This window comes from Rana temporaria, chromosome 3 (assembly GCF_905171775.1).
Source record: "Rana temporaria chromosome 3, aRanTem1.1, whole genome shotgun sequence".
NCBI classification, from domain to species: domain Eukaryota; kingdom Metazoa; phylum Chordata; class Amphibia; order Anura; family Ranidae; genus Rana; species Rana temporaria.
The window spans coordinates 331,564,588-331,580,644 of record NC_053491.1 but is presented as its reverse complement, the minus strand read 5'-3'; the positions used below and the strand labels follow the sequence as shown (position 1 = coordinate 331,580,644).

Below are 16,057 nucleotides of genomic sequence, written 5' to 3'. Positions count from 1 at the left end.
CTCAAGTAAATACGGTATATTTATTTCACAGTTGATACCTTTAGGGCCCATTCAAAGAAATTGTGATGCATTAGCACTGCTGTCACTTATTTAGGGCTGAACTTTAGGCAGATATAAAAGACACAAACCAATGCAGCACTATAGTCATTAACACATCATTAAACATATTTTTTAAATTCAAGCTGTGTAAGTACCAAAATTCGACCTGGTATTACCCTTTTGCAGTTCTGGGGGAGCAGAGCTGGATTGTAAGAGAAAGATGCAACACCAGGTGCCAATCATTCCTTGTGCTGACACACATGCTGGTAGGAGGAGAAAGCAGGGTGACAGAGAGATGAGCTACTAACTTTGCTTATTCTCCTTTCACTGTCCAGTAACAGGCTTGGGTTGGTCAAGGACAACCTGGGCTCAAAGGAAGATCAAATGATGCTGGTCTTCATCAGACTAAAGACAAAAAAAAATATATAGGGGGAAATCTCTGAGATGAAGGTAAATATTGCAGAAAAGACAATTTTGTTATTTTATCTTTTAATGGGATTTTATTTTGGTATTTTTGGCTGGAATTCCTTAAATCTTCAAATAGTTAGACAGACTATTTGCAAAACGTTAATGAGAGAAGTCCAAGGGCCCAGGTTCCAAGGTCTGTGCAGTAACCCAGTGGTTTTCAACCTCAGTCCCCAAGTACCCCTAACGGGCCATGTTTTCAGGTTTCCCTTTAAATCAATATCAATGACATGGTATTGATAAGAGCTCTTTTATCTAAGGGAAGTTCCCAAAACATGGCCCGTTGGGGGTACTTGAGTGCTGAGGTTGAGAACCACTGCAGTAACCAATCCAATAGAATTCATTTTGCACTGGTCTGTCATCAGCAGAGGGATATCCAGTTGCTTGTTATGGGTTACTGCACTTAAAGCAGGACCAAAGTCTGCCTATACTCACTCTTCCCTTGTGTAACATATCCAAGCTCCCTCCCGTGTGCTGACATTTTCATCCAGTCTTTTTTCTGGGTTCAAGATCTTTCAGGATGGTTTACTGGTCGCCCTAAGATGAAAAAACTCCCGAGCATGTGCTAGGATATGCCAGGAATCTACGAGGAGCTATGCATGTTTTTATTGTCTATCACTCTGAGGATTTTTAATCTCTATATTTATCCTGATGACCATCGTCTCCAGTACAGAAGTGATGAGAAAATCCAAGACTTTAGGCTGCATTCACACCTTAGCGCAACGTTTTGTACCACGATTTGCCGCGACAAATTGCGGCGTTTTTTAGCGGGATTTGCCACGACAAAACGCTGCGTTTTTTACCGCGGTTTTCGCTGGAGGGGTGATTTACACATTGTCGGCTATGCCGAGCACCGAAGCCGCCTGAAAAAAAGGGTCAGGGACTTGTTTTGAGCCTCAGGCGTACGGCGTTTCTGCGTTCGGCGTGGAGATGTGAACCATCTCCATAGAGAACAATGTTAAATCACCCCTCCAGCGTATTTCAGGCTGCAATAGCGTCGGGCTTCAGGCGTTAAAACGCCTAGGTGTGAATGGAGCCTGAGGCCCCGTACACACGTCCAAGGAACTCGACGTGCCAAACACATCGAGTTCCTCGTCGATTTCAGTGTGGAAGCTGCCGAGATCTCAGCGGGCCGACTTTCCTCATTGAACAATGAGGAAATAGAGAACATGTTCTCTTTTCGGCCCAACGAGTTCCTCGTCGGCTTCCTCGCTGAAAAGTGTACACACGACCGAGTTTCTCGGCAGAATCCAGCTCCGACCGAGTTTCTGGTTGAATTCTGCCGAGAAACTCGGTCGTGTGTACGGGGCCTAAGAGTTTTGTTACAGAAACAGGAAGTGAGGGATAATTTTCCATTGGGATAATTATAATAGATCTTAAAGTGGAGGTTCACCCTCAATACAAACTGCAGCTTAATAAGACCGGCTCAATACATACACGTAAAGTCCGCTATCGATAATTTTTTTTGATTCAGGAGACAATTCAAGGCACTTCCGGGTATCCCTCCTGTGGGACTGGGCGTGTCATTACATTCCAAGCGCCCCAATGTCTCCTGGGAGCACAGCGTCACGCTTCCCAGGAGACGAGTGATAAGACAGATTGACGAAATATTGCGGGATTTTAGTCATCACGTGACCCATGAAGCAGGTCACGTGATGATGGGAGATCGAATTCCCGAATTCCCGGCAAGATTTGCTTGTGGGCTTCACGCTGCCCACAAGCACAATGGAAACGGCATGAAGAGCATTTTATAAAGTCATATTTTATACCAACGGCGTTTGCAGCGCAGTAGAGACCTAAAAGAAGCGAGTAATTTTTTTTAACATAACAAGAGTTTAAAGAACCAAAAAAAAAAAAAAAAACATCAGGACGGCGGAACCCCCGCTTTAAAGTGGTTCTAAAGGCAGAAGGCTTTTACCTTAATGCATTCTATACATTTAGGTAAAAAAACTTCTGGGTTCAGCATTCCCCCCAGCCCCCCTTATACTTACCTGAGATCCATCGAACCAGCAATGTGAATAATGCCTCGAACACACGGTCGGACTTTTGACCGTGCAAAAGTCCGCCTTGAGTCCGTCGGAAGTCTAACCCTACTGCGTCTGACTTTTTTTCACGGAAAGTCTGGCCGTGTGTACGAGGCATTAGAGTAGCAGCTCTTCTGGGTCTCTTTCTCATCACTGTCTCACACAGGAGCACTGCTTTGGAGCGAGCCTGCTCAAGTGCCCCTTGAGCAAGAGGCTTGCTATTGGGAGTACTCAGCAGGATGGAGGAGCCAGGACCCCCCCGTGGGGGACCCAAAGAAAAAAAGGACTAGGGCTGCTCTGTGCAAAACCATTGCACAGAACAGGTAAGTATAACATTTTGGTTATTTAAAAAAAAACAAAAAAAACATGCCTTTAGTATTACTTTGATGCAGGTCATAAATAGACTTTCCTTCTCACTATAGCCAACACATAAATTTCCCCTTGTTCACGCATTACCCTCCACTGTATATGCCCTATAATAATATATATAACTGGTTTGTTTCTTGCATTAATATTAAACGCCTGCCTTCTGCTTTCTGCCCAGATCCGGAAATGTGGTTTCTGCCAATCAAAGAAAATGAGGAGTTCATTTTTGTTCCACTGAACAGTGATGGTACAATTCCTTGCCGAGTGACTTACCCTAATGCCACAGTGACTCTTCACAAGAATATAGAAGATACTGAAATCCCTTATCCGTATGACAACAAGAAAGGTTTCACTGGATATTTTGAAGATCAGAACTATTATTGTAAAGCTTCTCTGGATGAGAAGGAAGTATCTTCTACTTCATTTTATATCTATAGTGTGGAAGGTAAAATGATCTCCTAAATATTTTTCAAATAAGTCAGAAAAGGGCTTTCTCAGTAAAGATTTTGAAGCACATATAAGGGGTATTAGGATGATATAGAATTTGGTTGGCAGAGTTTCTACCACTTTGCAGGTTTTTAGTGGACCCCAGTCACACCAAAAGACTCCAGAATAAACAGGTACTTATTTGTGGTGACAACCTAGAGATTTAGAATGTACATGTCAATACAATCTTCATGCATTCATCAGATGTGAATGTGCTACTTAGTGGTCTAACAAAATGCTTAAAGTGGAGTTCCACCCTGAAAAAAATGTTTTCATTAATTCATGAAAAAACATTTGGATAAAATATATTTTTTTTACTTAAGAGAAGCACCCTGTTGCTATGCAGTCATCCTAATCTGCCACTTCCTATACTGCAGAGCTCCTAGGTCACTTCCTCCCTCGCCTGTGTCTTCTGGCACCTGTGTGTGTTCCTGAAGACAATCTGGCCATTCACGAAGTGCCGCACGACTCGCGCACCATGCACAGTAGGAAACAGGCAGTGAAGCCGCCGGTTTCCCTTAGTTCGAATGGTGGCGTTGCACCCGATCCGATGGATAGATCGGCCTCGGGGGGCCGACATCCCAGGCTCCCTGGACAGGTAAGTGTCCTTATTAAAATTCAACAGCTACAGTGTTTGTAGCTGCTGACTTTTAAAGAAAAATAAATTGCGGGTGGAACACCGCTTTAATGCCCAACTCTAGCAAAATGAAAGCAAAAATAATTAAGAGAAGGCAATCCTGGAATCATAGTACAGAGATACACTAAACTAGAGCATGCCAAAATAGAGGGGTTGTCTACCTTATTTAAAGGAGCCTTGCGACCCTCTGTTCTTGCAGTTAAATTCCAATGAGCAGAATCCAATGAGCAGAATTTCCACTTTAGGGTGGAGCTCCACTTTGCACTTCACTTTGCATAGGGAGAACCTCAGGGTGGGCTATGTTAAGCTTGGTTGGTATGATAAGAGATGTTCTAAAAAAAAGACTTGAAATACTCATGTTGCAGAGGTGCCCAGTATTGAGCATCAGCATGATGTCAAAATACGACCCTTTCTACCGACATTACATCATGTCTAATCAACCCAGCAATTTGCGTTCAGATATTTGTAGGTCTTCCCTAATACCTGGTGGCCAAGCTTGCTCAGGAAAATGAATTATTGGCTGGGATTGATTTTCTTGGCCAATTACAACTATTTTCCTCCATGACAAGCCATAGCTTTCAGAGCTCCTCTCCCCACCCACCACCAACCTCCATAGTTTAGGACAGGGATCTCCAAACTTTCCAATTAAAGGGCCATTATGCTATCTTTCAGAATTTAAGGGGGCCAGTAGTAGTAGAAAATGTCCCACCATCAGTGGGAGAAAACAATCTCCCATCACTTTTTGTAGTGGGAAGAATAGTGCCCCATTGTCTTTATCAGTGGCAATAATAGGGCCTATTGTTGGTATCAGTGGGAATAATAATGCCCCATAGTTAATATCATTGGGAGGAATAGCACCCCATCATTGGTGTTAGTGGAAGGAATAGTGCCTCATTGCCAGTGTCAGTTGTGGATGGAATCGTGCCCCAAGGACCAGACAGTTTGGAGATCACTGGTTTAAGGGATGGGAACTATGATAGCTTGGGGGTAAGTTTAGTTTATTTATTGACGTATGTTTGCATGATTGTTCACAAAAGCAGTTGTTAGGCAACTGAAATATGCATGTATGGTGGTTGTAATGATATTCATAATCATTTAATTGATGGACACAAAAAAATTGTGAAAGCCTATAGAAAACCATTTACACATGTGTGAGTAGGGCTGTAAGAATTTCAAACCCCTGCTTATAGTAAATTAAAGAACATGGGGCCAGATCCACAAACGAGATACGACAGCGTATCTACTGATACGCCGTCGTATCTCTGTTTCTAACTATGCGACTGATTCATAGAATTAGTTACGCATAGCTAGCCCTAAGATCCGACAGGTGTAATTGAATTACACTGTCGGATCTTAAGGATGCAATTCTAGGCCGGCCGCTAGGTGGCGAGGCCATTGCGGCCGGCGTAGAATATGCAAATGAAGACTTACGGCGATCCCCGAACGGCCCGTCGATCTAAATCCACGTAGTTTCCGTCGGGTTACGCCGCGTAAAACTAGGGCTGAGCCCTAGTTCTCTTAAGCCATGTTAAGTATGGCCGTCGTTCCCACGTCGAAATTCAAACATCAACGTCGTTTGTGTAAGACATCCGTGAATGGCGCTGGACGCCATTTACATTAACGTCTAAGCAAATGACGTTGGTGCGACGTCAGTTAGCGCAATGCACGTCGGGTAATTTACCCGACAGAGCATGCGTAGTACGTCCGGCGCGGGAGCGCGCCTAATTTAAATGGGACTCGCCCCATTCGATTGGGCCCGCCTTGCACCGGACGGATTTAAGTTACACCGCTGCAAATTTCCAGGTAAGTGCTTTGTGGATCGGGCACTAACTTGGAAAAATTGCGGCGGTGTAACTTAAATCGGGAAAGTTAAGTTGCGCCCGGGCTACGTGGATCTGGCCCATGGTATTCTAGACCTACTACCCAGTTGCAGATTTGTGATGTTTGTATTGAATTCCTTTTGGTTTATATGCATTCCACTACTGTACCATTACTGTTTATGCAAACATGCAAGTCCTTTTATATTTTTTTTCTAGTCTCTCCTATCAAAGCGGACATTACCCCCGTACAAAGCACAGTGATCATTGGAGAAAACATCACCATTAAATGCACAGTTAAGAATAACGAAATTCTTAATTTTACCTGGGATTATCCAGGTAGGAAGGTGGGTAATATGCTAAATAAAAATCATTCAGTGTTAACTTATTTCAATATGTCAATTATGAGCAATGCTAATAACATTGAATAATAGGCACTTTCCACTTCTGAGCATCCCCACATTCTCAGGATGCCTAAAGTGCTTAACCACTTAAATAAAGGGCACTTTCACCCCTTACTGCCCGGGCCAATTTTCAGCTTTCAGCACTGTCACACTTTGAACACTTTGTCACAATTGCGCGGTTATGCAACACTGTAACCAAATGAAATTTGAATATTATTTTTTTTCACAAATGGAGCTTTCTTTTGGTGGTATTTAATCATCACTGGGTTTTTTCTTTTTTGCTAAACAAATGAAATATATTTTTTCTTTGTTTATGTTATAAACTTTTGTAAATAAGTATGTTTTCTCCTTCACTGACGGGCATTGATGAGGCGGCACTGCTGAGGTGGCACTAATATGTAGCACTAATTGGCACTAATAGGCAGTACTGATAAGCAACACTGAAGGACACTGATATGCAGCACTGAAGGGCACTGATAGGCGGCACTGATGGGTGTCACTAATGGGTGTCACTGATAAATGGCACTGATGGGTGGTACTGATATAAGGCACTGACAGGCATTACTGATGTGCACTGACTGGCATCCCTGTTGGGCACTGATTGGCATACTTGGGGGGAACTTGTGGGCATAACTGCTGAGCTTTACAGGTGGGCACCACTGATAGGATTGCACTGACAATGACTGCACATTATCACTGCAGATCCCCCCCGTCAGGAGAGCCGCTTATTGTCTCTCCTCTACTCATGCGCTGTCAGAGGAATAGAGGAATGCCGATAACCTTCACTTTATAGTTACTCTGTGATCAGCAGTGCCCAATCTACATCATTGGCTCTTTACTGTGAACGGAGATGCGGTGTGTCAGAGCAACACACCGTACTACCAATCGGCGGTTTGTTCTGCGGGACGTCATATGACGTCCAGTTAGGATAACTGAACCCCCGCCTGGCCCACATTCTGCTATAGGCAGCATGTGGTTAAAGACTGGGAAAGATATTATGAATGTACCAACTATCTCTAAATAGCTTGTTGGCAAGTACAGGTCTTCTTTCTACCTGTAGGTGGCACCATGCCAGTACTACAGAGGAAGGGGAGTCTATTAAGAGTCATTGTTTCCTTGGGGACTCTGTTTGACCTCTCTGGGAAAAAAAGATGATACAGTAAAACCTTGGCTTGCGAGCATAATTTGTTCCGGAAGCATGCTTGTAATCCAAAACACTTGTATATTAAAGCAAATTTTCCCATAAGAAATAATGGAAACTCAAATGATTCGTTCCACAACCATTTATTCATAAGTCCTTCAGTTTATAGTCCATATAAAAAGATTACAGCAATGTGATAAGTTGTGTAACCATAAAATGTCCATCCACAAATGGAAGTCTCCACAAGGGGATTAGAAGCAAAATCCAGCAGGAACTACAGAGTATAAAAGAGAAGAGAGGCCCTCTAAGTGTAGCAATATGGTTACATTTAATGAAGGTACAACATTTAGCAACTCACATGGTTGATAATTAAAGAGGCACATCTAAGTATGCAGGCATCCAGGGTAAAGCGATCCAAACCATCCTCCTCACTGCCAGCTCTCACCGATATCAGTCTGCAATCATGACCTGGAAGACTACCCTGCAGTAGAATGATCTTAAAGAGAGGCTTAAAGCGCTCGTGGAAGGGAGGAGGATGGTCTGTGTCGACAGCTTTACTCCGGATGCCTGCATACTTAGATGTGCCTATTTTGTTTCCAGTATTTTTATTCAAATATTTTAACAAATACAGTATCAGTTTGCTGTTGTAATAGGGAGTTATTGTACATTAACAAGTCGTTGAAGGTTCAGGTACATTACTAACAAAGAAAACAAAAAAAAAAAAAAAAAAAAAATATTGCGCACACCCAACCTATAGTGCATACATCAGCTGCGTCTCAAGTGTGCCATACAGCACAAAACAAACATAATAAACAAAGGAGTCGCGCTATATAAATGTGATAACAGAAACACCAATATTGTGAAATACAAATTAAATAAGTGACTGTTAGATTGACATAAATGTCTCCACGATAGTAAAACGCAAATGGAATATGAGCAAGCCAAGAGGTTTAGAGGAGTCCAAAGGAATGGTGATGAGAAAGTCCCAGATGTCAGTGATTGTTAACCACGCTGTGATCCGGACAAACAGGAGACCTCCACCACAGATATTACTGACTCTTACCGCAACAAAATGAAATAACAGCAGAAAGGGCAACAGATCCACAGCAGCAGCCACAATGATCAATCCTCCAGTAAAGGTGTCTCAAGCCTAGGATTTCCCATTCAAATGGCAGCCAGCAATCAGCTCCAGACATATGTAAAAAAACGCCAGGGAACATACATAGTGTAATACTGACAGGACAGGACAGGGTTGATGACCACTGCTATAGCAGACACAGCAAGCAGATACCTATGTTCAGTCCACAATATTGATTCCAGTAGCCATATGAGATCACACCTTTAGGATCATTAAGGAAGGAATTTATAATACCAGGATAAATCAAAGCTTTGCTAGATTTACTACACTTTTCTATATTGGATTACTTTTTTTACAACATAAAAAGGCTAGCTGAAGAAGTCTGCGCAGTATTACACTATGTATGTTCCCTGGCGTTTTTTTACATATGTCTGGAGCTGATTGCTGGCTGCCATTTGAATGGGAAATCCTAGGCTTGAGACACCTTTACTGGAGGATTGATCATTGTGGCTGCTGCTGTGGATCTGTTGCCCTTTCTGCTGTTATTTCATTTTGTTGCGGTAAGAGTCAGTAATATCTGTGGTGGAGGTCTCCTGTTTGTCCGGATCACAGCGTGGTTAACAATCACTGACATCTGGGACTTTCTCATCACCATTCCTTTGGACTCCTCTAAACCTCTTGGCTTGCTCATATTCCATTTGCGTTTTACTATCGTGGAGACATTTATGTCAGGTACATTACTGTTAAACCTCTATACACGTGAGACTTAATCTAGCATCATCCACCTATTAGGGTCAAGCCTAAACCAAACTTGCGACCCACTGGCTGAACTTCCACGTGATCTCAGGGACCGTAATTGTTCTAAAGATCCATTGAAGGGCAAACTCACGTGGAGAGAGGAAAGAAGGGGAAGCAGAGATATCAGAGAGAAAAATAGAGGGTAGTGAAGGGGGGTGCACTCCGGGCCTGGAGGAAGATACTCCTGAGCCAATCCCGTCTCATTATGTAGTTGTGAGATAGTTGATCGAGGGGTCCCATATTTTATTGAACCAAGCAACCTTATCGTTTAAAATTGCAGAGAGGCATTCATTCACCATTATCCATGATAGTTTAGCTTTCAGCAGGTGAACAGGGATCGTAGGGGACCTCCAAGATTTGGCTATAGATATTCTTGCTGCAACAAATATTAGAATTTTTATAACAGCTTACCTGTAAAATCCTTTTCTTGGAGTACACCACGGGACGCAGAGCCTATATTCATTACATAGTGGGTTGCATGGTCACCAGAGGTGATTGGAGACTGGCACAACCAATGAAGACAAGTTCCCCTCCATATAACCCCTCCCCTAATGGAAGTACCCCAGTTTTTGTAGCAAAGCAGTAAGGTTCCCATAAGAAGGGGGGAAATCTGTGTCCCGTGGTGTACTCCAAGAAAAGGATTTTACAGGTAAGCCGTTATAACAATCCTATTTTTTTTATCATACACCACGGGACACAGAGCCTCTATTCATTACATAGTGGGACGTCCCAGAGCAATGCTCAATGAAGTAGGGGGAGACACAGATCAAGCAGGTCGCTAACAGACAAGAAGCCCTATACTGCTGACTGCAGTACGCTATGCCCAAAAGCGGAATCCTCATTTCCTTTTACATCTATTTGATAAAATTTGGTAAACGTATGGAATGAAGACCAAGCCACAACTTTACAGATCTGAGCCATGGAAACCTGGTGATGCACTGCCCACGAAGCACTTACTGCCCTGGTAGAGTGCGTCTTAACAGAAACAAGAGGAATCTTGTTCCTTAAACCATAAGCTTGAATAATTATTTGTCGAATCCACCTAGAAATGGTGGATTTTGATGCCACTTGGCCCTTCCTGGGACCATCTGCACAATAAACAAAATATATTTTTAACATATCTAAACAGTTGACTGCAGATAAACTTTTACTGCTCTTACTACACCTAGAGAGTGCAATAACTTTTCCCCCGCTGTCCGCGGACCAGGAAAAAAGGAAGGCAAAACAATGTCTTGATTTAAATGAAACGCCGACACCACCTTTGGAAGAAAGATAGAATGGGAGCGAAGTACAATTTTGTCTTTGTGACAAACTAAATAAGGCTCTTTATAAAAAAGAGCTGCTAACTCTGATAGCCTTCTAGCAGAAGACATAGCAATCAAAGAGGCAATTTTTCTGCTCAAAAGAATCAAAGGAATATGGTGGATAGGTTCAAAAGGTTGCTTTTGCAAGACTGACAAAACTAAGTTCAAATCCCAGGGACATAAGGGAGACTTAACTGGCGGATTTATCCGCACTTCTCCCTGGATGAATGCCCGGACTAGAGAATGAGATGCCAACGGTCTCTGAAAAAAGATTGATAAAGCGGATATTTGACCCTTGATGGTACTCAGGGCTAATTTCATATCCACTCCTAATTAACAAAAGGCGAGAATCCTACTTATAGCATACTTTTTAGGATTCCATCCTCAGATTTTTCTGTCAGGCCGCGTACACACGGTCGGTCCAAACCGATGAAAACGGCCTGAAGTCCAGTTTTATCGGTCTAAACCGACCGTGTGTATGGCCCATCGGTCTGTTGTCCTTCGGACAATAATTATAGAACTTGCTTTAACGGCTGACCATCGGTCAAAACCGATTGTTAGTACACATCAGTTCAAAATCCACGCACGCTCAGAATCAAGTCGACGCATGCTTGGAAGCATTGAACTTAGTTTTTTTCAGCACGTTGTGTGTTTTACATCACCGCGTTCTGACCCGATCAGGTTTTGAACTGATGGTGTGTACGCACATCAGACCATCGGTCTGCTTCAGCGGTGAACTGATGAAAACGGTCCGTCAGACCATTCTCATTGGATGGATCAACCGTGTGTACGCGGCCTCAGGAGATCTAAAACAACAGAAGGAAATCTACTTCGCTTTTTGTCCTTTTGTGAGGACTTTGCGATTTAAAGTAGCGATTCTCCCTTCTAAGTTGAATGAAAGTCAACTCATCAAATGCATTGATTGGCACCTCATCCCTTAAATTTGATAAATTATGAAGCTAAAGATGGGATTTTTAGGGTGCAAAAATACACAAAAAATATCAAAAAATTTAAATTTATTATAGTATCAAAATACAGAAAGATAAAATATCCATCCAATTTACAATACAAATATGTTGAAAGTGCAGACTTTAAACAATTTCTCTACATATGTTTCGCCAATAGAATAGCTTCTTTAGGAGATTGGATTAGTCAAGCACTGTCTGCTAGAATAGGAAACATCAAATCAAAAACACATAAACAAAAAATATATTTACAAAAATAAAATGAAATGACACATACAAATACACAATACCCTACTAGCTAAGACTTCAAGAACAGACCTAAGTGGGATTTGATAATTACCTACAGGTGATGTCAATCACCAATTGATGGATGTGGAGGCCTGGAGATAAATGAAACCCTTGTATAGGCTGGGTTCACACTACTACACTACTTTCATCCTACTTTGCTCTGCTACATTGGTCCTACATTTATCCTACATTGGTCCTACATCCATCCTACTTTCATGAACAGGATACTACTTTGGTCCGACTTCAATGATATTCAATGGGCCTGAAGTAGGATCAATGTAGGACCAAAAGTAGTACAGGGAGCATTTTCAAAGTCGGTGTAGGACGCTACAAGACGCTCTCATAGGGAAACATTGAACACAGAGCAAAGTAGGATGAAAGTAGTGTAGTAGTGTGAACCCAGCCATAAGCATGGATCATCTGGTGTACCACAGGGGCTAGTAATTAAATACAAATGAGCCCAATTAAAAAGCCAGATTCTGGGTTGAATTCAGACATTCTAAGGTAGAAAAGGTATAAATTAAAATTATTTCTCAAGTGCCCCTAGCTGGAAAGAACCACCAATCAAGTTGTTCAGGGCTGCAGTCAAAGTGTCCTTAGTGACCTATGCAGGCACCGGCACCACAGGAGAGGCTGCTACCCCTGATAGAGGCAATGGTTCATCCTGTACAGGTACATCAGATATTACAGGAGAGGAAGGTACAGAGCAGGCACAGCTAGAGTCCGATGTCTTTCTAAGCGGCAATGCTTTTTTGTTTTTAGTCCCAGAATTTCTTCTTTGGGAAGACATATTACTAAGCAAAGCCAAGGTAGCAAAAATGCATATACTACTGTGCTAGTTTAGCCTTTCACATAAAGTCTGCAACTAGTAACACACAGTTTCATGGTGGAGTAGGTGTCTAAATTTGGGAGTCCTCAGCCAACCACATAGAGATCTTACATGCCCTTAACGCTGCTGTGTCCCTTCAGGGAAAGCTCCAGGCTTGTAAGGCTCCTTTATGACTTCCAGCCTGTTAGATTGCCGCTGGAGTAGCATGCCCGCGCACATGCGCGCGACCCTGCCCTCCTCCTCCTCGTTGTACACCATAAAGTGCAACCCTGTGCGCACGCGCGACCTAGGGGCTAATGTCGGCGGTCTGAGATGAGGGAAATCCCTCTTACCCCTGTCTGAGAGGAGGGAAGTGGCGACCATCCATGACAGAGCCTTGCAGCGGAAGGAGTGTGCTGTCTGAAGGACCTGACACTGTTCTGGAGCATGGTGAGTCAAACTCAGCTCTTTACTCCCTCTAGTGGTGGCCAAAAAGAAGACACCCATCCAAAAAATAGGAAAGGTCCTTAAGCTTCATGCTTAGGACTCTCTTCCTGGCTTACCTTATCCCCGCCACAGGTTTTCTGCTGAGACCAGACAGATATCAAACTTCACCCATCATGGCGGATATGTGTGCCAACCTTCAGGGATATGGGTTCCTATTTAAAGGAGACCTCTTCCCTGGGCCTTGTAAAAGACTCTGCCAGGACCTTTATGTTGAACTTCCAGTGACCAGTATGAGAGATTGAGAGCGATAACACCAAATTTAATACACCTGCTCCCCATTCACACTTGAGACCTTGTAACACTAACTAATCACATGACACCGGGGAGAGAAAAATGCTAATTGGGCCCAATTTGGACATTTTCCCTTAGGGTCGTAGTGTAGCATATAGTGTAGCGAAAGTGCTGGACCCTAGAGCCCAGTCCTCCGAAGAGAGACATTACAGGCGACACCTCGTTCACGAGGTCCGGATACCATCCAGTTTTAGCGTAATACTTTAGGCATCTTGGATGGACCCGAAAGTGCAGCTCCTTTACCCCCAGAGGGCCTCTTTGGTAGAGCTTCCTTCAGCACATCCTAAACGCGTCCACCACCTTAGACACTGGCAAAAAACTGAGGTTATATGGAGGGGAACTTGTCTCCATTGGTTGTGCCAGTGTCCAATCACCTCTGGTGACCATACAACCCACTATGTAATGAATAGAGGCCCTGTGTCGCGTGGTATGAAATAAAAGCTATAAGTCTCTTTATTTGTTTCGATGTCCCCTCCACCAGACGTCCCAGCAATGTTTGTAGAGTTGATTTAATGAGGTTCACTTGGGTCAATGAGTATATAAAGTTGTATGTGCGTATCCAGAACCATCTCACTTTTGGACACGTTCACCAGGTGTGAAACATAGTATCGTCTGTGTTACACCCTCTAAAGCACTGTGGGGAGGCCCCCGGGACATAGGTTGCTACACGCGTCGGGACCATATACCACTGTATCAAGACTTTATAGTTTGCCGCTATCAAAGAAGTATTAATATATGATTTGGATGCGCATTGTGCCATTTTGCTCCACTCTTCTGTTACCAAGCTGGTTTCTAGGTCCTGCTCCCATTTCTGCATGTAAAACAACTTTTGAGAAGTCGAGGATAAAATACTGTAGATCTGTGGTATGTGGCCAGTGTGTTTGTCGAAAGTCCTACAAAGATTTTCCATTGAGGTAAATGTGGTTAGGTCTGAACTGCCATTCAGTGTCGCCAAGAAATGCGCTATCTGGGTATAGCAGTACATTCCGAATCTGGGGGATGATACTTTTCCTGAAGGGCTGGTTTCGACAAAACACCTCTGTGGTCACAGAGATCCGCTATTCGTAGCAAACCTTTATTAGTCCACCATGTAAAATCGTGGGGGTGAATGAAGGATTGTTAAACAATGGTGCCAATGGGGTGTGTGGGGATTTAAATCTGTTAGTGGTTGCCAACCAGTCCCATACATTTTGAGAAAAGGATAAAGTCGGGCACAACATTGTCGATCTATCTTTCCCTTTCATCCACATTAGGCAGCTAATCTCTCTATTTGGGTATAGGGAGGACTCCAACGCCATCCAGAGTGGTCTGGGCTGTCGTGTGTGGAATCGAATCAGTTGGAACAATTGTGCTGCATGGTAATACTTAATCAGATCAGGCATCCCTATGCCTCCCCTCAATTTTGGTGTGTAAAATGTTCGTCTATTCACCCTGGGTCTTTTGTGTACACCCCACACACCAGTTGCCAGTATTGTGTTAAAACAGCAATTTATTGAAGTCTCCAATTACTGATGGTTTACAGTAAACGGCAGTGGCGTGATTGGAGATCACCATGAATTGGCTATTTGGATGCAATGCTACCTGCATTGCCAAAAAGAAGCTCTAAGACCCATAGATGATGTTACTTGGTCATAAATTAGAAATGTAATGAAACCACAATGGTTTTATTTGAAAATTTCAATAACATGTGAATGAGGTGTGAAAGGAGGAAAAGTAAAAAATCAACGGACCTGATGTTTTTTTTTTTTTTTTCATATTAGGCGGGAAGGCCTGCTGTTGTGGAACATCTCATATCTGATAATACTGTAAATTCGGTCTTGAAAATACTAAATGCCACTGAGAAGGACTCGGGAACTTATACTTGCACAGTGGAAGAAGCGTATTTTGGAAACTTTGATATTAAAGATGTCGATATTACTGTCATTGGTATGAAACCACTGGTTATAATGCCCATCCCCTGTAATGCATTGCATTTAACTATACAAGATATATATATACAGGTGGTTCTCAAAAAATTAGCATATTGTGATAAAGTTCATTATTTTCTGTAATGTACTGATAAACATTAGACTTTCATATATTTTAGATGCATTACACACAACTGAAGTAGTTCAAGCCTTTTTATTGTTTTAATATTGATGATTTTGGCATACAGCTCATGAAAACCCAAAATTCCTATCTCAAAAAATTAGCATATCATAAAAAGGTTCTCTAAACAAGCTCTTAACCTAATCATCTGAATCAACTAATTAACTCTAAACACCTGCAAACGATTCCTGAGGCTTTTAAAAACTCCCAGCCTGGTTCATTACTCCAAACCGCAATCATGGGTAAGACTGCCGACCTGACTGCTGTCCAGAAGGCCATCATTGACACCCTCAAGCAAGAGGGTAAGACACAGAAATAAATTTCTGAACGAATAGCCTGTTCCCAGAGTGCTGTATCAAGGCACCTCAGTGTGAAGTCTGTGCGAAGGAAAAAGTGTTCCAGAAAACGCTGCACAACGAGAAGAGGTGATCGGACCCTGAGGAAGATTGTGGAGAAGGACCGATTCCAGACCTTGGGGGACCTGCGGAAGCAGTGGACTGAGTCTGGAGTAGAAACATCCTGAGCCACCGTGTACAGGCGTGTGCAGGAAA

General features: G+C 42.8%; 1 protein-coding gene across 1 annotated transcript in view; it reads left to right on the top strand.

The window, feature by feature from the left end:
* The window catches only part of PDGFRB (platelet derived growth factor receptor beta), a 181,495-nt gene that overhangs the window by 96,743 nt on the left and 68,695 nt on the right, over nt 1-16,057 (top strand). Inside the window, exons 5-7 of the mRNA XM_040345012.1 lie at nt 3,073-3,339; nt 6,054-6,181; nt 15,179-15,344. Coding sequence (XP_040200946.1) covers nt 3,073-3,339; nt 6,054-6,181; nt 15,179-15,344 — 561 coding nt within the window. The remainder of the gene's footprint in view (nt 1-3,072; nt 3,340-6,053; nt 6,182-15,178; nt 15,345-16,057) is intronic.